The following is a 22621-nucleotide window of genomic DNA, read 5'->3' as shown; positions in this document are numbered from 1 at the left end:
AAAAAGTCATGGTTGTGATGAAAGTTTGACGTGTGCACAGCTTCTCAAGCACAATAAACTAATTCGGGTCATATTATATAATGCAGGACCACCATGGCTGATAATAAACGTTAGTGGGGCATTTTTCTCAACCATTTTATGATTAATCACATCATGTCAAGCAATTGGTACACAGTGAACCATGGTCTTTATCTGGGCCTTAGAGGTCAGCGGCTCTCTGCATGGGGCAACTGCCTGCTCTGCCTGTTTGTTAATCCAGTCTTGAATATAAATCTTATATCGGCCTACAATACCATATTTAAAAGCTATTTCATGTTTTTGATGATTTGGTAGTTTGATTATTTTGTTGTTTAGTCCATAGAATGTGAATAATGCAAGTAATAATCATTTATTTTCAAACAGGGTACTTACAGTTCTGCAAGACTGGAAAATTACAATAAATTTTTATATATTTTTTAAACATAATCTTTTTTATTGAAAATTTTCAATACATATCCAAAGTGCAGTGCTGAGTAGTCATTGCAGAAATGTGAGATAAGCATATCAACAGCAGCTGTTATCAATGTATCCATAAATATGGACTGCGTAAACAAAAATAAAGGTGACAAAAAACAATAAGATAATCATTTTAAAAAAGCAAAAAAACACTAAATTAGAAGGAATTTGGAAAAAGTGGAAAATATATATTGCCCTGAAGCGCCCTTATTTTGTTTAAACATGATAACTCATCTCTGTGTTTTTATTCTATTCATTTATTTTAAATACTGAACATACCATGTTTTATTTTGTTGTTGCTGTTGTTGCTTTTAGAATGTAATAAAAAATAGAAAAAATAGTTAACTCTGTAAACATACAGATGAAGGTGGTTGTATGATCGTCTCTAGTGAAACCAAATAAACAAAATGTTTAAAAAGGCAACAAAAACAAAACAATCATATAAAATAGTGATAAATTACAAAAATGATTCAAATTCTATAGAACACAAAGGAAAAAAAATGCAGGGATAAAATAAGATAAAAAGCAATGAATAAAACTTAAAATTAAGACTGTAATGTTGAATGTAAGTAAGCTGCACTGAAGTGAGTATCAGCAATTAAAAGGTAGATGTGGTGCATGTGTTTCTGATCTTGGATACAGCTCAGCCTAAGTTTTATCTTAATCTCCCCAAGGGCCACTACAAATCTCTTGGTTATCAAAAATTATAAAATTGCTTTAGAAGACAAAAGCTTTCAAAATCTCCCATTAATCTTGTCAAATAGTCCAGTTAATTATCTAAAACAACACTATCCTTCTCCAAACACTTAATTATGAAAAGTGTGTTTACATCTTTCATGAGTGCAGCTGCATTCATTATTTTTACAGGTGAAACACGTCAAAATCTGACAAACTCCATTTTCTTCAGCTGTTGTCGCCTGGCTCGCGCCACCTCATTGGCTACAAAGAAATGTGACGGCGTTACGTCACTTCCGGCTGTGAGCTGCATGATGGCGGTGTCCGTGACAGTGTAGCACATTGACTACGCTTCGGGGTGCACAGTTTATCCTCTCACTAAACCACTCTGGGGACATTTTTCAACAGATGATCTCAACCGGAGTCCTCGTCACAGAATATTTAATGAAGTAAATCGCAGGTAAACAGCTTTTTTACGCTCATTTAGCTTCTTGTTGCTAATGTTGCCTGTTTATTACGAGCAGCTAACGGTTAGCTAAGTGTTTAGGCAAGGTTAGAGGACACCGATGCTGCTCTTTGCACATTATTTACTGCATTAGCTCTCGCCATTACTAAAATTAACCGAAATTCATGTCCATCTTCATGTTTCAGATCATGGCGCTCCACAGATTGTCCTTCAGACTACGGCAAACGGTGAGATCCCTGTTTAACAGCAGGTTTATGGGAGAAGCTGCAGACACATGTGCATGAAGAAATAGTCCCTTTTTAGATATGCTTTTGACCCGGCTCAGCTGCCTGGTTCACAAGGCACAAAGGCAAGAAAAAACGTGAATTGATGTTCGTTGTGGTGAACCATAGACTGCACAGTCCATGTGTTAAATTCTTGCAAAACAAAGAGTTGTACTGTTTTTAGAGTATGCATCACATGATCTCAAAATATACATTGTGTGTTGATTGGTAGCAGGTTAATGTAGATGCCAATAAATAAACATGCTAAAACAATCTTTTGCTAAGCGGAGGTATAAGAAAATGTTGAGACACTTGAGTATAGCAATATTATGTTTTTCAATTTTTGATGTAGGCAAATGTTTTGATGCTGTGATGTTGGATGTTACAGATTGTGATTAATTCAAATGCAGATCCCACTGTTGTTGTTTTTTTACATATCATAGTGTGTTTTTTATGTTATGAAGGTGCCCCTAACATAAGATAAAAAAAAACCCAGCAATATATCACCTTACTTAAGTATGTCCATATACTGTATTTTATACCATGGTCTGGGTGAATAACTGATACTGATGGGATGCAGAGACACCTTTTATAAACTAATAATGGGCCCCTACTTAGTTCTAGTGAAACTGTCTGTGCACTGCTCTAAATTAATCCTAGTAGATATATGTAGAATATTCTTCCTTCTTATTTCTGTGCAAATAGACCATGGTATAGGCAGAATAATGCCCAACAACGTGTCCATTATCAGTGTTTTATGGCAGACACAGAGGCCTTTAAAAATGCATGATTCCTTACACGTTGAATCATAACTCCTGAATTATGATATGTACGATATCCCCAGATTCTAGCCAATACACCGCCCTATTTCTAATTGTTTAAAGAACTGCATGGGTGAAGTAGCCTACCTAGGTTTGCAGTATATCAAAATAAAATTTGCATTGTTTCAGCAGCAAAGAAGACAGTACAAAACAACGAGCATCAGTAAAAAACAAAGCAATTAGTGAACAGTAGGAAAAAACCCCAAAATATAATATATAGAAAGACCGAATGGCTGAATTCACATTATTGCATGTAGTAAGGGCAGATATAGCAGAGTTTAGTATAAACTGATGATTGATAGTGACAGTGATGATTGTCAGTTTTGCTATCTGTGAACAGCTGGCAGCAGTAAAGTCTGACAGAAGCAGAAGGGAAAACTTAAGTTAGTTCTCCTGATCTGACACTGAAATACATATTAGATTATGTTGTATTTATTGTAATCTTTGAGTTAACCTTTTCTTTAAAATATTGGCCGGATATCCAAGTCTAGTAAAGTAGACAGATGAACGTGGATTGCAGTACATGTTTATATACCTGGCTCGGGTTTGTAGAAAAGGTGTATCGTTCATTCTGATATAATACATTTTGACCCATATCAATACAGCACCATGTGTTCTGTTTGGGTTATTTTTCTGTTTTCTCTCATTGTAAATGCTGTCTTGTGAGCCCACGTAGCCTTGGCACTTTGGGATGTATATGACACTTTAATTAAAGCATTAAGTTTTTTAAACTTCTGCAGGTAACACATGTAAGGTCCGTTCACACCAGTGCATGTGGGCAGCAGCAGGAGGCTGTGGCTGTAGAGTCAGAACCTCAGCCCTTCTCCGTTTTTAGAGCGCAGGAGAATGATCCGGTAAGCACATCTGACTTTACAGGTGCAAATGTAGTTGTCATGCTAACTTGCTGTAACTTGTTGCAGCGGAATTGTGTTTGTATAAGTGTACAGTTATATGATTTCTTCTGGCGAGCTCACTTTTTGTCTCCCTCCAGGCGTGTCAATCAGAGAATCATATCGGGCAGTATTACACGCTGCCCTCTGCACACATCCGTACTCTGTTCCCTCACACCCTACCATGGCGCTATCAACAACAGGTATGTCTATGACTGAATGCACATGACTTTGATGACATTTTGTGACGGGTTTTAATGTCTACCATGACTTCAAACTGTTTTTTTAGGTGAAGACGTTTAATGAAGCCTGTATGATGGTGAGGCAGCCGGCTCTAGAGGTCATCTCCTGCCTGAAGAAAGCCGACTACAGCCAACCTCCTGTGCGATATTTATTCTGTATCCTTAACAACACAATCTTACACACACACACAGATAAACACACTGTCCTTCTCTACGCCTCTGAATAAACCTGTTATTAACTTTAACATGCTGTTCAGATGGGTTGAAGGGCAGTGGGAAGACAATGTCTCTCTGTCACGCAGTCCACTTCTGCTACACACAGGGATGGCTGGTGCTGCATGTTCCTGACGGTGAGACAAGCACAGTCACACGAGTGGCAGGCTGCTACCGCTGCACGGAAAGTGTCGACAGTAACCCTCATGCATCTCCTGTGTTTATTCGATACAGCTCACCTGTGGGTGAAGAACTGTAGGGAGCTGCTGCCCTCGTCCTACAACAGCGCTCGCTTTGATCAGCCGTTACAAGCCACTGAATGGTTACGCAGCTTCAGAACAACCAACCAGCACCTTCTTTCGAAGGTAAATGATTTTTCACAGTGTGGTTTTTAGGAACATCGGACTGAAGTTTTGCAATATTAACTTGATAACTCTTGAGTACACACAGTAAAAATCAAGGTGTGTGGAGTATAACACACTTTGTCATGTTATTAAAAATAATTTAGATCTTAAATGAACCTTGGCTACATCTTTACAGTGGTTTAGGTCAAATGCTGCATCGTGCATCTGCATAGTGATACTATTTGCAGGTGTAGTTTGGTTAAAAAAAGTCCCTACATAAAACTGTTCACAAGAAGGTCTGTGGATTGTTTTAAGTGACCGTCATGATTTCTGGAAAGATACATTGCTGTTGAGTTTTTCAAATGTATTTTTTGGCACTTTGAGCACCACATTTCGAGTGCTATCTAGTTCCATTGGACTTGAGAGAAGGCAGACATTTCTACGACCGATCTTGCTTACACTCGGCAACTCACATCAGAACAATGTAGACTGATAAACAGCACCAAAGATTAGAAGAAAAACACGAGTTTTTGATTATAGGGTGAATTTTCCCTTTAAATACTTAATCATCTAAAAAGGATTATGAATGGAAAAGTACCGTGCAATATCTTCATCAGAATACTGTTTTACATAGAATATGGTAGGTTTGAAATATGAATGTATTTCATTTGCATTATGAAGCAAATATTAAGCTTAATGTTGAAAAAACACCCAGTGCATGAATTAAAATGAGGACCCAGCCCATATAAACATGTTCAGTGAACTGTGAAACTGTAATGTGTGTCTTATGTGTGGCTTTACCTCAGATAAAGATAAAGCAGCGCTATGTGTGGACAAAGAGAGAGTTCACTGAGGAGGGAAGTCTGCTCGGAGAGCTGGTGGATCAGGTGAGTCCTAACTGACTCTTTTGGCTCGGAGTATTTATTTGCGTCCATTGTACGTGTGGTTTATCTCTCCCTCTGAGACATTTTCATCAGTTTGTTGTATTTTCTATCTGTTACCTTTTTCTTTCCACCACTCCCCTACCAATTTCCCCACAGGGAGTCATTAAAGTTTCATCTTTCACCTTGCCTGTGCTTTGTGGTGATCAATAACCAATGAACTGAGCACGGGGATGGATCAGCACAATACTTTTGTAGCACTCTCACTGACAAAGGCAGTAGAAAGAGCAGTAGATTTATGTTCAGCCTGTGAATTTTTTACATTTTCCAATCAGTCATGTTGCTCTGTATCATTTTCTTTATAATAAGGAAAATGTTTTCGTGCTGTCCAGTTTTGTCGGACTCGTCATACAAATACATTTGTGGTCACTGCTGGTGTTACTGTGAGCTCGCTGTAGGCTGTAATTAGATCTGATATTAATAGCCGGCCTTCTGACAGCACATTATTAAACAAAAGAAATCAAATCACTTTCAAACCTCCAGCTGAGGCGTCTGTATTGAAGTGATGGATTTTTTCAGGCTTAAAACTGAAGAAATGGTGCATGAAATTACTGTTTGCTCCGACACTTGAACATAACTCCACTGTTCAGATTTCAACTAGCAGAGTTTTGTGTTGTTACGATATTTTCTTTTTTTATTGCGTACAATCCACTCCCCAAAACCTCGCACCTACATTACCCACAATACAACTTAGTTCAGCCAGAGATTCAGGTGTTTTATGTTTGCGATGCTGTTTATTACGACTTTTTTCTCATATGCAGTAGTCTTGCGTTGCCAGATCTATCTCCGCAGCCTACATTGTCATCCTGCTTTAAACCCAGGATGCAGCATTGTTGCCCTTGCAAAAAACAGTCAGGGGAACTTATTTTGATGGAACATTTTCATGAGGGGTGGACAGCTCTAAATACAAGTTTAAGCAAGTACCGGGATGCATAGTGACTTGATCATTCAAACCACGTGCAGAGGTGGTCTGGGATGCATCTGACCACTTATGTTTTGTATTGTAAACCCTAATGTGTACTGATGAATCCCTGACAAGGACTAAGTCATCAGTGCGGGGTGTGGTGGTTGTTTTGGTGATATTTTATGTCAAGTTGGACGAAGAGTACCATCCACTATTTTGCCCTCTGGAAGGACACGTGTTGAATTCTGCTGACACTTGTCTCCAGCTGTACTGACACAAGTGCTGACTTGATTAGCGAGCATGCTACAAAACAGCTAGCACAAATATTGACCTAATAACTGCATTGGGCAACTTGAGGTGTGTGTTAGGCACATGTGTGAACAGCAATCTGTCTTGTATGTTCACTTATGTTGAGATTGCCAAAATGCATGTTAATACCAGGGCTGAACAGGGCCAAAGTCACAGCGGCGAAAAAATGAGGTGCATTAACGCAAACTGGCTGTGTCAGAACATGGATCAACATCTGGCATGAAGGTCCTGCAAGACGGAGTCTGGGCTTCTCAGAAAAGCATTCACAATTTGTTTTATTCGTTGCAGATCTTTCCACAATTCACAGAAACATCACAACAGCATGCCTGCTTTGTTACTGCATACTGTCTTACTGCAAAATCCAAATCTTTGTCCAAACTTGCTTCAAGAGCCACTTTATCACATATTTTATTATTGGTAAATAATGTCAGTGTTAGTGTGTGACATATATACGCTTTGATATTCAAGTTTTTTCAACAGTATATTATACAGTGTATTTTAATGGGGTATAATGGTAGGCTAAACTAAAGTCATGTTTATATTTTCATTACTTATATTATTTCTGTTAGAATGAAGGCTATTTTATTTACTATAGTTATGGTCTCGTAAGGCAGTTTAGTGCTCATGACAAAAGAGGATAGGATGACATCATGCTAGAAGACGACGAGAAATCTGTGTAGGTGTGGATCGATGTAAGTTTTTGACCGTGCTTTATTACCGTGTGGGAACGTGTTGTACCGTTTTATGCGGGATAAGAATAGGACATCAGGTCAGTAGTGGACCAGATGAGATGTGATTATGGAAGGACTTTGCCTGCTGTATTTTTTCTGTAATTTTCCGCATTCCAAAATAAACTTTGTTGAAGTTTTTTTCCTGCTTCACGTGAGTACTTGGATTGTACAAAATGGAGCTGGAACCTGAGTCAAAACCGAGACACTTTGCAGATAAAGTGGCCTAGGAACTATGGTATGTTGAAATGGTCACTATACTTTCCATTTTCAGCCTGTAGGTTTTTAGGTTGGAGGTTGTTGTTCTTGTTTACCATAGCGATGGGGATTTTTAAAGCGGTAACAAGCAGATAGTGGAAGGGAGGGAGAATCCCAGTCTAAATGGCTGGCCAATGGCAGGCATACAGCCACAGTTTGCATCCGCTGAGTCAGACTAAATGTGCAGAACTACTCTCCGAGACCCGTCAACAGACTTGGAAATGTAAAATCGATGGTGTTGCCCTTAAATTGTATATAATTTCCCTTCATAAGACAGCGTCATCAGGGGTCTGATGTTGTTTCTTCTGCCGCAGGGTATATCTCGTGTGAAGAGCAGCAGCGATGTGGTGGGGGCGGTGATGAAGGAGCTGAGGCTGCAGAGCGGGCAGCCGGAGTCAATCTTCCGCTTGGCCGTGGCTGTGGATGGTGTCAACGCCCTGTGGGGAAGATCCACCATCAAGAAGGAGGATAGGAGCCATGTGAGGAAGCACATTCACAATCCTGTCAAGCCTCATACTTGTCTTTCTGCTTCTCTCTCAGTTTCCGCTGATAGGAAGTCTTACGTGTCTCTCTTTCTTATCATCAGGTGGATCCAGAGGAGCTGACTTTGATTTATAACCTGAGGAAGCTGATGACGAGCGACTGGGTGAGAGGAACGCGCTCAAGGCGATGACCACAGCTGCATGAGAACATTATTTCTTTTCCATTAACATTCACTCTTTTCGTCTTAGACTGGAGGCGCCATCATCACCACTCTGTCTCAGACGGGGTCTCTCTACACTTCAAAATCTCAGTACTTGCCGCAAGAGCTGCTGGGAGAGGTCAGAGATCATTTCGTTGTACTTTGTAATCTGTAGCACTTGTCCTCCAGCTCTGACAGCAGATTAGTCTTTCCTTCTCTTCCACAACTTGGGTCATTAGCCGGAAAATTGCAAACCTGGCCTCGGGACTCCAAACCTTAGGACTCGTGCAGAAGTTTAAGATTTAAGTAAAGCGATACACACAAGACACAATGGTTATGCTTTGTTGTTGCTTCGCGGTGAGCATCTTGTCTTTTTGTTTTCTCTGAGCAACAAAACATACAAATAGTGCTGAGCAGAAATTGAGTCATTCTTGAATCTTCAACTCTTGTACCTGTTTGCAGAGTCTAAGCCCAGACACACCAAAGCAACATCATAGGAGTCATGGCAACAACGGCAAACTGTTGTGTTGCCTCGCGTCGCCTGTCTTGGAAAAAAAGTTGCACATGAACACACCGTAAAGCCTACAGCCAAGGGCCAAAGAGCACATATATGAGAGAATCTGCATAACAGTTAGGGCTGGGCAATATTGAGATATATATCATATCGAGATATGAGAGTATATATCAGTTATTGAATATTGTTATATTGTGATATGGAATAAATAAGTTTCCTGATTTTAAATGTTGCATTACAAAAAGGTGATGTGCTTTTCTGAACTTATCAGACACTTCTACTTGTTTTAACATTTGCCTTTACCCACTTAGTCATTATATCCACATCGCAAATGATTATTGATCAAAAATGGATTTGTGTTAAAAGTACTGATAGTCAAAGAGGGATGTTGGTAAAAAACAAAATTTAATGTTTTAATTCTGTCTCCCAATTCTAGCATTAATGAAGTGCTTTTGAGGAGATTTAAAAATATAGAGACACATGTCTTGTATGGAGATATAGCCTAAAAATATCACAATGTAATTTTTAGCCGGTATCGCCCAGCCAGAATAACAGCAGGCGGCAGTAATCTGTATTCATCATACAAAAAGAGAAACGGGAAGACCAACAGGATGGATTCAAGATTCTAGTTAACCAGTTAGCACATTAACAACACAAGCCAGCGTTTAAAGAACAACTGTGTGCTTATGGACAGAAAATAAACAATTCAGAACCGTGTCTGCTAAAGAGCTCAGTGGCTAAAAAATAATCGTACCTAATATAACAAGTTAATTTCGATCTCATGCGCTCTTGACTTTAGCCGTTCTTTCTTCCTTCCTGTACGCGAGCTGAACTACCAATCTGAGAGATTTAATTCACCATCAGGCTTTGCCAGGTCCAGCGCTGATTCAACGTGCTGAATGGGCTGAAAAGTATCCGGCCAAGGCCGATTAGTGCCAACGGTACAAGACACACTAGAACTGCCAGAACGAGGGCAACGGATGTTTGCACTGTGTGGTTGTGTTGCTGCAGTGGTTTTGATGTCATTTATGTCCGTTATATTTATCCAACGTCTGCATATCTTAAGATCAATTTCCTAATGGAACTATAAATCCATCATTGTCATCCACCTCTTCCATTTATGCTGCAACGATTGAACCGTAAAACTCAAAGTAGGGTCATATAACACTCTTGTCTCACCAAATTAAAAAAAAAGTTGATTTTATAATTGTATAATATTAATCATTTAGTCTTGTGGTCTTGACCGCTGACCAGCTGGCCTTGACTCCAAACTCTCTTTTTTTTTAACAGGTTGATTCATATTTTAAAATATGCATTATATTTGCATTAATTTAACCCACTGCATAAAAAGATGCATGTGAATTGTTTCTCATTTCAACATTTAGATTATAAAAATATCTCTATTTGTTTGAATATTGTAACTGAGCCTGTGGTGCATTATTTATGATGATGAGCATGTCTATTCTTCAGTAAGGTGTTAAAAGTAATTGTTCGTGATATTTTCTTGTCTGAACATGCTCAACGGAACAACAGGGGTCTGGTTAAACACTCCTCACAAAGACAAATTTGATGGTCAGTACACTGACTTCCTGTCTGTGTTTTGCTCATCAGAGGGGGTTCGACAGCATGGACCCTTTCGTCCCGGTGTCGGTGCCATACTACAGCGAGAAGGAGTTTGAGAGCTGTTACCTCTACTATTTGGATCGCCAGTGGCTGCAGCATCCACAGAGTGAGTGATGATACTGTGGATGATTTTCTTTATTTACCAAAAAAGACATTTAAGTGAAGCTTATTTATTAACTTTAATTTCTTACTTTTTCCTCATTAGGTCGAACAGAGGAAGGAAAGAAGGAACTTGTATTTTTGAGCAACAGAAATCCAGCATTGTTGGACAGAATATGTAGCTTCCTATGAAGATACAGAAAGACTTGGATCACACACACACACACACACACACAAATATCAGTGTCCTAATAATACATAAAAATACAAACTTACATGTCTATAATATCTGTAAATTATGATGCATGTGTGTAACTTTGATAATAAAATGTCAAATAAAGTTTTAAAAAATGATTATTTTTTTCAATGTATATTGCACATTTATTTAAATCCACTGTAAAGAACTGTTTTGGCTTATTTACGAATGTCAACTGAATGTTTAATTACAGTCTACAGTCTACTTAATATTTAGAAGAAAGCCAGATAGATGACTTGTAAAAAGATAGAAACACATTAAGCATTTTCATCTGCAGCGATGGATTACTGAGCCAGTCTAACAAGCACAGGCCCAGGGGCCCGAAGTGCCGGGACCCCCCAGCCCTCACCTGCTCAAATTGACATAAAACAGACCAGGAAGAGACGAAAAGACAACAAAGAGATGCAAAGGAACTGTTAAGAGACACAAAATAACTACAGAAGGGGCGAAACAATCAAAAAGAGACCTAAAATGACCTCAATGAGACACAAAGTAATCACAAAAGGGCCAAAATGATTCAAAAATGAATGAAATTTACTTCAGACACAAAATGACCAAAGAAGACAGAAAATGACCCCAAGGAGACAAACTAACCACAAAAGGGGGCAAAACAACCAAAACCATACACCAAATAACTGCGAAGAGACATCAAACGTCCAAAAGACACAGTGACCTTAAACCCCTCCCACAAAATTACCTCAGAGACACAAAACGACCAAAGACGCCAGAACATGACTTCTAAGAGACACAAAATAATCATAAAATGGGGCAAAATAACCACAATGAGACACAAGACAACTAAAATGACACATAATGACTACAACAAAAGCACAGAAACAAACTGGCACAAAGCCAGTTTCCTGACTCTTCGTAGGAGAGGAGGTGGGGGCTCTACGTGTTTGTGCCCAGGGGCCTGTTGTCTCATAATCCGGCCATGATATCGCCATGGGAATCTGACATTATATTATCTTCAATTTTCTGATGAGTAATTGAAATGGGAAACTGGTATGCAGAAACGAGAAAAGCTTATTTTGAACCCATATTTGAGAGGTGACATGTTTTAGTTTGACAAAACTTGTACTGCTTGTATAAAGAAAATTGATAACGTTATTGTGATATGTTATAAAGCCCTGTTGAATGCTTTGAAAACATAAAACTAACCTTGAGAGGGACCAGAGCAGCATTAAGGTGTTTTTCTGTCTTTGTTTAGTGGTGCAGCGCCACCTGGCTGCAGCTCGGATCATTGCAGGGTTGCTCATGTGACAGTTCATAAAGTCACATGACTGGCCAAAACGCCCAGATTTGATCGAGGAAACGCTGGTATGGCAGATTGCACGACGCTAAGGTGACGGTCAGGTGTGAATAGTTGTTAAATTAACCCTCAGGACATGCCATAGTTTGTGTCAGGATCCTCTGAGGTGAGAAAGTGTTCAGTTAAGCGCTCTGAATGACATGACAATACAATGTGTGTGTGAGTCAGCTAAATGAATGGAGCTGTTTGGGTCTTTGTTTACTTGTATGTTAAGAGTTAAAAATTGCTGCCTGACACGAATTTGAATTTGCAGCTCTGTGGTCTTTGTTTCTGGATAAAATGGCGATGTTACTGCCATCACCTGCACTCCTGGCCCTTGTTTTCCTCACAGCAGTGACACCCTCTACAGGTAACAACACAGGCTGCACGTGGATCTTCTTTGTTGCTTGCATGTGAAGTTAACTCTTAGAAAACTTGAACAAATTGGTTCGGCTTCTTTAAAAAAAAAAAAAAAAACACAGGGGGAAAACAACGAGCAAAGACATGGCTGCAAAATCTTCCCAAAAATAGTAAAATAAAGTTACAAAAAAAGTACATGAAAGATAAGCATTATTTTTTTAAATTAAATCAAAGACAAACAAGAAAATGTGGGGGAAAAAAAGTCCTGAAAATAAAATACATATGTGTGTTTGTGCATGTATATATTTTTAAACTTTTACTTTTAAACAGTATTATTTACTATTTACATTTAAACATTATTATTACTAAGCACTTTGTATTTTATTTTATTTCAGACACTTTGTATTTTAATGTATTTTATTTTTGCTTATTTTATATTCTGTTGAGCTCTTTTTTGCTACTGTATTTCTGGAGCAATCTGGCACAATAATTTCCTTCGGGATTAGTAAAGTACTATCTTGTTTTATCTTATATATAAGTATTATAACAATAAATACAGCTTTCTGGACATTCTTGTCTATATTTGGATAGAATTTTCTAATAATCCTCCCAATAATCCAACTTAATTTTAAGGTAATTTTCTTGTCACCTTTTACTAATTTCTTCAAATTTATGGGACGTGTCTTGCCAAATTGCCTTTTTTCCCATGTTTTAGAAAGAAATCAATTTGCTAAGGTTTCAAAGGGGCAAATAGTTTGTGAAAGGTGTCTGAACTGATGGCGATCCAGGTTTCAAAGGGTTAAACTTTTGTACTTCACCAATACAGACAGAAAATCATGTTTTTATGACTTCTTCTCCCTCCAGGAAGCTATAAATGTGTTGCCAGAGACTTTGGGCATGACTCTGTGGTCTGTGAGTGTAACTCAACTTACTGTGACAGTGTTGGGTCGGCCAGGTTGCCTGATCTAGGTCGCTACTCCTCCTACCTGACCACGAAGGCCGGCAGCAGACTGGAGGCCGGCTGGGGTTGTGTCAAGGAGAACGGCAGCGGGGCAGGTGAGGGATGATGTGAGTTTTTTTCTGGGATGTGTGCGATGTTGGAGCATGTGCAAGAGTATATCTTTTGTTCATATATAGAAATTTACAGACACCAAGTCATACTTTTTGACAGTCAGACGTAAGTCTCAAATCAAAAAGCGCTCGAGAATTAACATTAACAAAAAACTGTTTCAGCCAATAAGGATAATAAAAATGAATGCATTAAAAGATAAGTTGATATCTGAAATCCCTCAGAGTTTGTTTAACATTGTGAAATGGTATATAATAATGTAAAAAAGTATAAATTTGCTGTCTGATATATAAAACAAAAAGGGGACAAAGATTTATGTTTCTTTCAGGCCTCAAGTTGAGTATTGTTGCGTACCAGAAGTACCAGAAGATCAGAGGGTTCGGTGGAGCCATGACAGACGCTGCAGCCATCAACATCCTGTCTCTTTCTGCTGATGCTCAGGACCGGCTGCTGGAAGAGTACTTCTCCAAAATAGGTACGCATATCAAAAAAAAAACTACCTGAAATTCTCCACGCTCTGTGTACCAGTAGGTCAATGAATCAGAAAAACATACTGTGACTTTGAATTCCAGGAATAAGCTATACATTCATTATTCTTGTTTCTATTTTTTGCACGTAAAAACACATAGCAGCCAGTGTCTTCCACATAGCAACGATGGTGTTGCTTCAACACAATGAAAAATACATTTCACACTTTCTGTGAGAGGTGTCTATATGTGCAGGTTACTTTGTTTCCCACATTAATGGACTCTACATTATCCAGCATCACTTATGCCAGTTGTGTTAGAGCTGGGGTTTTATGGTTTAAAACATGATCATGATATTTATTAGCATATTTCTGAACATTTAAAGGTCCAGTGTGTAGAATTTTGGGGCATCTATTGGCAGAAATGATACATAAAATTCATAATTCATCTGAAAATACAAACCTTTGTGTTTGTGTGACCTTAGAATGAGTCGTTTATATCTACATACGGAGCGGGTTTTCTCCATGGTTGTTTTTAAAGGATACAGCCGTGGAGGCGGGGCCCCGTGCTTTCCCATGAGAGCTGCTTATTGGTACATGAAGCCAAAAAAGCTCTTTTCCAGGTGTAGAATACCCAAATCTACGGGCCTGTGAGGCTTGAGCATTCGAGACTTACAGCGGCCCGAGAAGGCGACTTCTTTAGTGCAGTGACTGACTTCCAGTTTGAACATTTGTCTAAAAAATGTTATCTTGTGGCTCTTTTAAACTTTCTAAACATTGTCGAGCTAGATGGCTTCAATCTAGATAGTGAAATTTGTCATTTCGTGGGGGTTTTGATGCTCACAAAAAATTATCAACTGATTTACAGACGTCTCTTTGCCAATTTAAGTCAATGGACCCCATGGCATCACGTGACGGACGGTTGGATGGTTTAAATCCACTTTTTTCCACTATGTGAAATTTGCATCAGATACCAGCTCACTACCTGGGGCCTGGTTCTCTCACACAGAGTCCACCATGTTGTTCTACAGTAGCCCTGAATGGACAAAACAAGCACTGGCGGTAGATGGAGCTATTTGCATTTTTCATGTGTGTCTGTGTCTCCGGCAGGTATCGGCTACAACGTGGTGCGTGTGCCCATGGCCAGCTGCGACTTCTCCACCCGTCTGTACACGTACGCCGACACACCTGGAGACTACAACCTCGACAATTTCACACTGGCACCTGAGGACGTCAACATGAAGGTCTCTGTCTTTCCCTAATCTCTCTCTCTCTTTCACACACACACACACACACACACACACACACACACACACACACACACACACGTGTCCATCGCTCTATAACTTTAATCTCTCCTCCTCTTCCTCCTCTTAGATCCCTCTCCTTCAGCGTGCTCAGGCATTGTCTCCTCGCCCTCTGTCTCTGCTGGCCAGCGCCTGGAGCGCCCCTGCCTGGATGAAAACTAACGGTGCTCTCATAGGAAAGGGCTCCCTGAAAGGTCAGCCTGGGGGCAAGGAGCACAAAACCTGGGCTCAGTACTACATCAGGTGATATGCGGGGCTTTACCTTAATGCGACGTGACATGTTGGTAATGCGCGACACAAGGGGAACTTAATCTGATGGTCGCTTTCTGTCTTTCCTCTCAGGTTCCTAGAGGAATACGCTAAATATAACTTGACCTTCTGGGCTTTGACCACTGGGAATGAGCCCTCTGCAGGGCAGATGGCAAACTACAGGTACCTCTTTTCACATTATACAGTATTACACAGAATCAACCGTCATCCCGGCTCCCTAATTTCACAGCAGACTGAATAGTGTCTTTCTGCAGTTTCCAGGCTCTTGGCTTCACTCCTGAGGAGCAGAGGGACTGGGTGGCTCTGGACCTGGGCCCTGCCCTGCATGCTTCTTCACACCCACGCACACACGTCCTCATCCTGGATGACAACCGCCTGCTGCTGCCGCACTGGGCCAAAGTGGTGAGTCCAAGGATGGAGAGACAGCGGGTGAAGTCATGTTATACCTGAGGATGCACTGATGATGCAGGCAAGAAATGAGGAGTTCAAACATAAAGTAGATGAACCGATGCTAAAATCAATTCTGCCACATGTGTAGGATGTATAGAGAATCAAAACCTGAAGGCAAGTTTTAAAACAAACCGTTTTAAACAAGAATTTAAAAATACTAGGATTATAAAAATATAAATATACCTTGAATTAAAAAAAAACTAATTAGGACAGGGGTTGAGAAGAACAATAACAAGAGCTACCACAGTCATGGAAAACCTGGAAAAGTCATTTTTTAAGCTTGTAAAAGTAAGCGTTTTGGAAAAGTCATGGAATTTTGTAGTGAGTAATGAGATTGTAACAGTAATCATTTGTGTTTAATCTAACCATGACAACCGTAACGAGCTCTAAAATGCACCAATGAGACATTTTGTTTTACCATCACATACATTTTTTCATTTTCTTCCCGAGCCCCCTCTCTCCCTTCATGTGTGTCAGCCAGCTGAGATTATGTTTAAAGAGAGTTTGTTTGAAGAATGACAGGCAAGTGGGGCAAGATGTATTATTGGTCCTTGAAAAATCATGGAAGAGATTTTTTTCATGAAAATATGTGGGAAGCCTGACCGAAAAACAAAAATGATATCATGTACAGTGCAAAATATGACGCCAACAAAAACTCTTAACATGATAACTTAAGATCTGATATATTATACAATAAAAGATACTGTAGATTTAACACAATACATAAGATAAGTGATTGGTTGCTAGAGGAAAGTTAATATAATCCTTGTAAGATACCTTTCACTCTGCAGTGAAGCAGCTCCAGGAATCAAGGACTCTGCTTTACTATATAGACTGGAAGATATGAAAAGAACTTTAGCATACTGTCTTCTATACTTGCAATAATCACAGATGTATTGGGAACAATGTTTTGATACAGACCTTCATCATGTTTAACAGGTTAAATGATCCAAATGACCATTCATGTCACACTACAGACTAATGTGGCTCATTTAATAAAGAATCATTCATACTAATCACATCAAGGCTTAGAGATAAATTCACAGAAACATAAAACAAAATGCACATTATATGTAGCTTAAACAGCACATAGTAATACTGATGACAAGCTACTGTACACATATAAATATTTTTTCAATATCTGATAAAAACAAAAGATGGTAGGAGCTTGTAAAAAATAAATGCTGGAATTTGTCCCTAAACAAGAAAAAAGATTATATGAGACTCAAGAAAAAATGTAACTGTGAAGAAGCAGATAAAGATGAAATTTAGTTAAAAAAAAATGAACAGTTTTTAATGAAATGGTTTCATCAATATGAGTCTAAAATAGACAGCAGTCAGAAAAGTCACAGAAAAAACATAATGTGCTCCTAAGATGCTCTCTCCTTTTGTCTTATTTAATAACCTGATGAAGGTGACCTGAAACATTGCTCCCTAAACATTTCTGATTATTGCATCTGCAGAAAACTATTTGCAGAAGTTCTTTGCTCTTATAGTTGAACTACTGTTGTGCAAACGTTTTGCTTTTTGACACCTTCCAGCCTCACATGGAGGAAAGAGTCTAAAACTACCAATGTATCAGCGAGCAATCAATGACGAATCCGATGACAGTGTTTTGTTTTGTTTAGCAGCCGAGATAGTTTTTTCTTCTTCATACTGAAAGAGTCAAGGACACAATAAACCCAGGCTCTGTCCAAAAAAACAGATTTCTGAAGGGTTCACCAAGTTCAATTTTATACTTCTTGAAGACTTTTTATTACCGAATAGAATGCAACTGAACACCTGTTTCACAAAGTCTAAACGTGCAATAAAAAACCAGTGTGGCCTAGAGTTATGTATTAATATATTAAATTTTGCAATACTTCCAAGCAGAATATAGCAATAATTTCTAATGATGTAATCCATTTTTATCATTGAAACCTACACCCAGATGCACAGCGTAAGATCAAGGGTTGGATTAATCATTTAAGAATAATAAATTTATTTGTATAACATCTCCAGATGGGTGTCTAATGCATACAAAAATATGTTTTAACCGTCTACAGCAGGTGAGAGAGATTATGTCAGACTACTGCAAATGATATTTAAAACGTTTTAACCCCCTGAGACCCGACCTTGACACATTTTTGTATTTTTGCATGCGGATCCTTTAAAAGTCTTAAAAGGCATTGAATTTATTCATCTAAAAGTAAGGCATTAATTGGTATTAATTTGATATTTCAATAGTCTTATATATGCTCAGACAGGGGAAGTAGAATTATATGAATCTTTTTTTTGGGGTGATGTTGCATTGTAAAATCACAAATTTGTAATGTCTGTTTTTTTATGAATTATTTAATAAATTCCTCTTTTAAACTCGTCACGATGGGAATCCAAGCAGTGGAATCTCAAATGCAGAGAGAGAAGCACTAAATCACCAAGAAAACGGTCCAAAAACACCATATGTCTCTTACTTCGAGATAGTAAAGCCAATAGATTCTTTTGTGATAATATAATGTGTTTATTGTCTTCCATGTCCTCCACCCTAAAAAGGGATTTTTTTTCATCATTTGATGTTTTTCACTGGACCAAAAAAAGATGTTTTATGTTACAATAAACATTTAAAAATAAAATTGTTCCTATTTAATTTTGGTTATTTGAATATTGATCTTAAACTTCATTCAGAGTGGCATTTAGAAAGTGTAAATCTTACTTGCCTTGAGCTGCAGGGAGCCTGTGCGTGCATTTTATGCTGAAACTTTTTTCCCCCTCGTCCCTCCAGGTCCTAAATGATGTTCATGCAGGAAGGTACATTCATGGCGTGGCAGTTCACTGGTACTTGGACAGCCTCGTCCCAGCTGAGTTGAGCCTGGGAGTCACTCATCACCTGTACCCAGAGTATTACCTGTTTGGCACGGAGGCCTGCTCGGGCTGGAGCCCACTTGACCGCGGGGTGAAGCTGGGCAGCTGGGACAGAGCCGAGCAGTACGCACATGACATCATAGAGGTGAGATCATGTTATCTTTTACATGAGGCTTGTTCAGTCACATCCACAGTGACAGATGTGAGACCCGACAAGCTGTGAGCTGCTCCTTGAAAGGTGAATCACCTCCCTCGATGCCGCAGTGCAGGTTTACAGGTTGCAGTCTGCTGCACACTTCAGAAATTGCCTGCAGGCCTTCAAAGCAAGCTGGGGCTGGTGTTTAGTTTCTTCTTTCTTCACTCTCTCTCTCAAATGAAATTAGACTCCCCTCATTCTATCTATTTTGCATGAGTGCATTCAGACTCCAGACATCTTGAGAATCAGGAGGGATTTGTTTATGTAGATTTGCCGTCCTTGTGACATTTAAACAAAACACCAGGCACCGGTCCATCCGATTCATTTAAGCTCAACAACACCTCTTAGTGCAAAGTTACAAAGCACAGACTGAAATGTGGGTGTTTTCTCCATGGCAGGACTTAAATAATTATGTGGTGGGTTGGACTGACTGGAACCTGGCGCTGGATCAGACTGGTGGGCCAAACTGGGTTAAAAACTTTGTGGACAGTCCTATTATAGTGGATGCCAAGCGTGATGTCTTCTACAAGCAGCCGAACTTCTACAGCATGGCCCACTTCAGGTAGCACACTGCCTCCCACGTGATCTTTGTTCACACAGTGTTATAGCTATGGTTAGTTATTGTAGTATAGATTTATTTTTAGTTTTTTTTAAAATTTAAATTTAGGTTTTTTTTCGGTTCAGTTAAGTTTTAGTTAGTTTCCAGAGTGAGTTTACTAATTTCACTTTAGTTTTTGTTTAAAAATGTTTAGTTAAGTTCTCATTAGTATAACCATTAAGAGGGTGATCACACCGAGATGCATCGTGCCAGGGGCGATCGCTCCAAAAATGCCTTGGAAGCACATCTAGAACCGCTTGGAGCACCTGTGGAGCGGGTCTGCATTGGCCGTTGACTTTATGTTTTTGGGTTTTACCATTCATCCATCTCATTCTCGTATCTCAAAAGCACCGTGAGGGAAATTTAGCATGAACATCCACTTGCACTCAGCAATGAACTGATTAAATGTTGGTGGTCAAAGATCCCTGTGACCTCACAAACCATGTTTTAGGCATAAAATCAAGGATTCATACACTAATTATGCCAACATTTTACACAAATGTTCAACAGGAAAAAATGATGAAGTGCGGACATTTTATATCCAAAAGGTCAAAGGGCAACTAACATGTGACATCAAAGTGTTCTCCAAAAAACACTTGGTCAGATACTGAATTGGTGACACTAAACTTGGGCGTCCAACTTGAAAGTGCTGATTGTATAGATCTTCTGTACTGCCGGGGGGAAAACGTGGTGCATATGATGCTCAACGTGGAGTACTAACATGCATGTGTGGCCGACCAGTTTACCACAACAAACCACAGAGACGCTCAGATTAAAACACCCAGAGGTAGCCTGATTTTATTCTCTGCTCAGGACGACATTACTCCACTATAACTTTACAGCAAATAGTGATTTGCTGCTTTAAGTTTTTATTAGTTTCAATGTAATCATACAGACAGACCTACGTTTATACAACCTCAGGAGGTCTGTGACAAAAGCATATTTTTCTAATAGCTAAAATAGACACTTAATATTTACTTTTTTTAAAAATACATCTCAGAGAGGAAGACATGAAGTAATTCAAGGTACAGTAAAATAAAAATAAAATAAAATAAAATGCTTGTCGCAGTCCAATAAAAGTCTATAAAAAATACAAAATTAAGAATGTTCCCCTGAAGTTGCCAACCCAACAAAATCAGAGGTCTCACAGGTCTGACATATCGCACCCACTTCTCCCAAAGCCCTGTAAAGACGTCCAAAAAAGTAACCTTTTCCATCATATAAATCTCCATTGTCACATCTATCCAGTTATCTGTGGTAGGACCAGCATGTGTCATCCATGCTCTGGTGGTTTGCTCTGAATGTAGAACCTTTACCTATAATAACCTTGTTTTACACTGAATGGCAAGAGGCAGTCAAATGAAATTCACGCAACTCACCTCTTTCCACAGTAAGTTCCTGTGGGAGGGGTCTCAGAGAGTGGGTGTGTCCGCCAATCAGGAAACACAGCTGGAATATTCTGCCTTCATCAGACCAGACGGCTCAATGGTGCTCATTGTACTCAACAGGTAAGTCAAACATGTTTTTATTCTACTTTACTACTTTTCACTTTTTACTGGTGTACCAAAAAAATCCACTGAGAGACGGCTGATTCAAAACCCTGCAGCTCACCTGTTAACGAGAACCAAGAGGAGAGAGCACATACGTCCGGTTTTTAGCTGCTCCGCACTGGCTTCCTGTAACATTTAGAAGTGATTTTAAGGTCCTTCTCCTTACATACAAAGGCCCTTAATGGGCTAGGACCAAGACACATTGCTCACTCTCTTTTTCCTTACTTGCCTTCACGAACACTGTGATCATTGGAGGTTCCCAAAAACAGCCAAAAGAAAACTGGGGATGCAGCGTTTGTCAGTTTGGCCCCAAAGCTCTGGAGCACACTGCCTGTAGATATTAGAGACGCAGTATTTTTAAAAGAAAACTAAAAACTTATCTCTTACTCAGACTTAACCGCTTTTCATTTCAGCTTCACACTTATGCACCGCTGCACCTCTTTAGATTGTATTAATTAGTGTTTTCCTTAATTTTATGCATTTTATGCCCTATTTTTAGCTTTATTTTTTATTAATATTACCTAAATGGTTTTATTTTCCATCTTGGGTTATAAATTCTGTGCATTCTATTTTTATCCTTATTTTTGTCTTACTATTACTAGTATTATCAAGTGGTTTTTATCCATGTGAAGATGCATTTTATGTATGCATTTCTGATCTTATCTTATTTTTACATGCAGGTTTTATTATGTCTTCTTTGTCTTTTTATGTGATTAACTTGGTGCATGTCATTTCATTGTTTTAAAGCAAGCTGGGCTGCATTTCTTGTATGATAGGTGCGATTCAAATACAGTTTATTGTTATCATTTTTATTACTTTCTACTGATTCTGTGTTTGTGGTTTTGCAGGTCATCAACAGTGATCCAGTTTGACGTCGAGGATCCCGCTGTGGGCTACATCACCTCCACCGCTCCGGCTCATTCGGTGCTCACACTCGCCTGGAACACGTAGTGATCATTCAGGTTTACGTTCATTTGTTCCACCTATTATTAATTCTGTGCACATTTCAAAATGCCACAAAAAATAAGCGTTTTGCAAGGGAACCGTCTCATCACTGAAACAGTTTTACTTTGAGTGCTACGTTGGTATCAAGCCTGTCATGTGCACTTTTTCAAAGTATTTATTGTGCACTGCTTTAGTGATATCAGTAATCACTTGAATTAACCTCAGCAAACAAGAATAACCTCAACTCTTTGATTTTCATCCAGAAGCCTAATTTATTTTATGCGCCAGTTATCAGTAATGGCACTAAAATAAATGAATGTATCACTTTACCAGAATGACCCGTGCCGAAGCGTAACTGATGCCTTGATTTCCACCTAATACAATGCTTTAAGTGTCCTCACCATCTCTTAAGAAATAACTTAATGTACAGAAATTGTTAATGCCTTGCTGTTGCTATTTCATTTTAAATAAAGCGTTTTAAAATATCCCACGTTTTAATTATCTTTGGTGCAGACAGTATTAAGTATAGAATACAAAAGAGTATAGTGTATAAAA

The 22621-nt window shown here is 39.0% G+C and overlaps 2 protein-coding genes across 3 annotated transcripts; both read left to right on the top strand.

The window, feature by feature from the left end:
- Positions 1-1450: 1450 nt before the first annotated feature.
- dap3 (death associated protein 3) lies at positions 1451-10821 on the top strand. Of its 2 annotated transcripts, XM_042490811.2 has the most exons (13): positions 1451-1630; positions 1822-1863; positions 3461-3574; positions 3712-3813; positions 3900-4008; positions 4110-4202; positions 4300-4430; positions 5216-5296; positions 7864-8028; positions 8136-8195; positions 8281-8370; positions 10357-10474; positions 10574-10821. In XM_042490811.2, exons 2-13 carry the CDS (start codon positions 1825-1827, stop codon positions 10657-10659), a joined length of 1188 nt encoding a protein of 395 aa, XP_042346745.1. In that variant the 5' UTR covers positions 1451-1630; positions 1822-1824; the 3' UTR covers positions 10660-10821. The 2 variants fall into 2 exon arrangements, with proteins under 2 accessions (XP_042346745.1, XP_087940610.1); XM_088084484.1 differs by lacking the exon at positions 1451-1630 and having other exon boundaries at positions 1813-1863.
- Positions 10822-11983: 1162 nt separating this feature from the next.
- Positions 11984-22551, top strand: gba1 (glucosylceramidase beta 1). Its single transcript, XM_042490263.2, has 12 exons — positions 11984-12141; positions 12289-12384; positions 13239-13430; positions 13772-13918; positions 15020-15153; positions 15287-15459; positions 15559-15648; positions 15741-15888; positions 18698-18922; positions 19372-19535; positions 20963-21079; positions 21970-22551. The coding sequence occupies exons 2-12, from the start codon at positions 12315-12317 to the stop codon at positions 22070-22072; spliced, it is 1563 nt and encodes a 520-aa protein (XP_042346197.2). The 5' UTR covers positions 11984-12141; positions 12289-12314; the 3' UTR covers positions 22073-22551.
- Positions 22552-22621: the final 70 nt, after the last annotated feature.

This window comes from Plectropomus leopardus, chromosome 11 (genome assembly GCF_026936395.1).
Source record: "Plectropomus leopardus strain MGB_pleo_1.0 chromosome 11, ASM2693639v1, whole genome shotgun sequence".
NCBI classification, from domain to species: domain Eukaryota; kingdom Metazoa; phylum Chordata; class Actinopteri; order Perciformes; family Serranidae; genus Plectropomus; species Plectropomus leopardus.
Note: the sequence above shows the minus strand (reverse complement) of the source record. Positions and strands in the feature narration are given on the sequence as shown.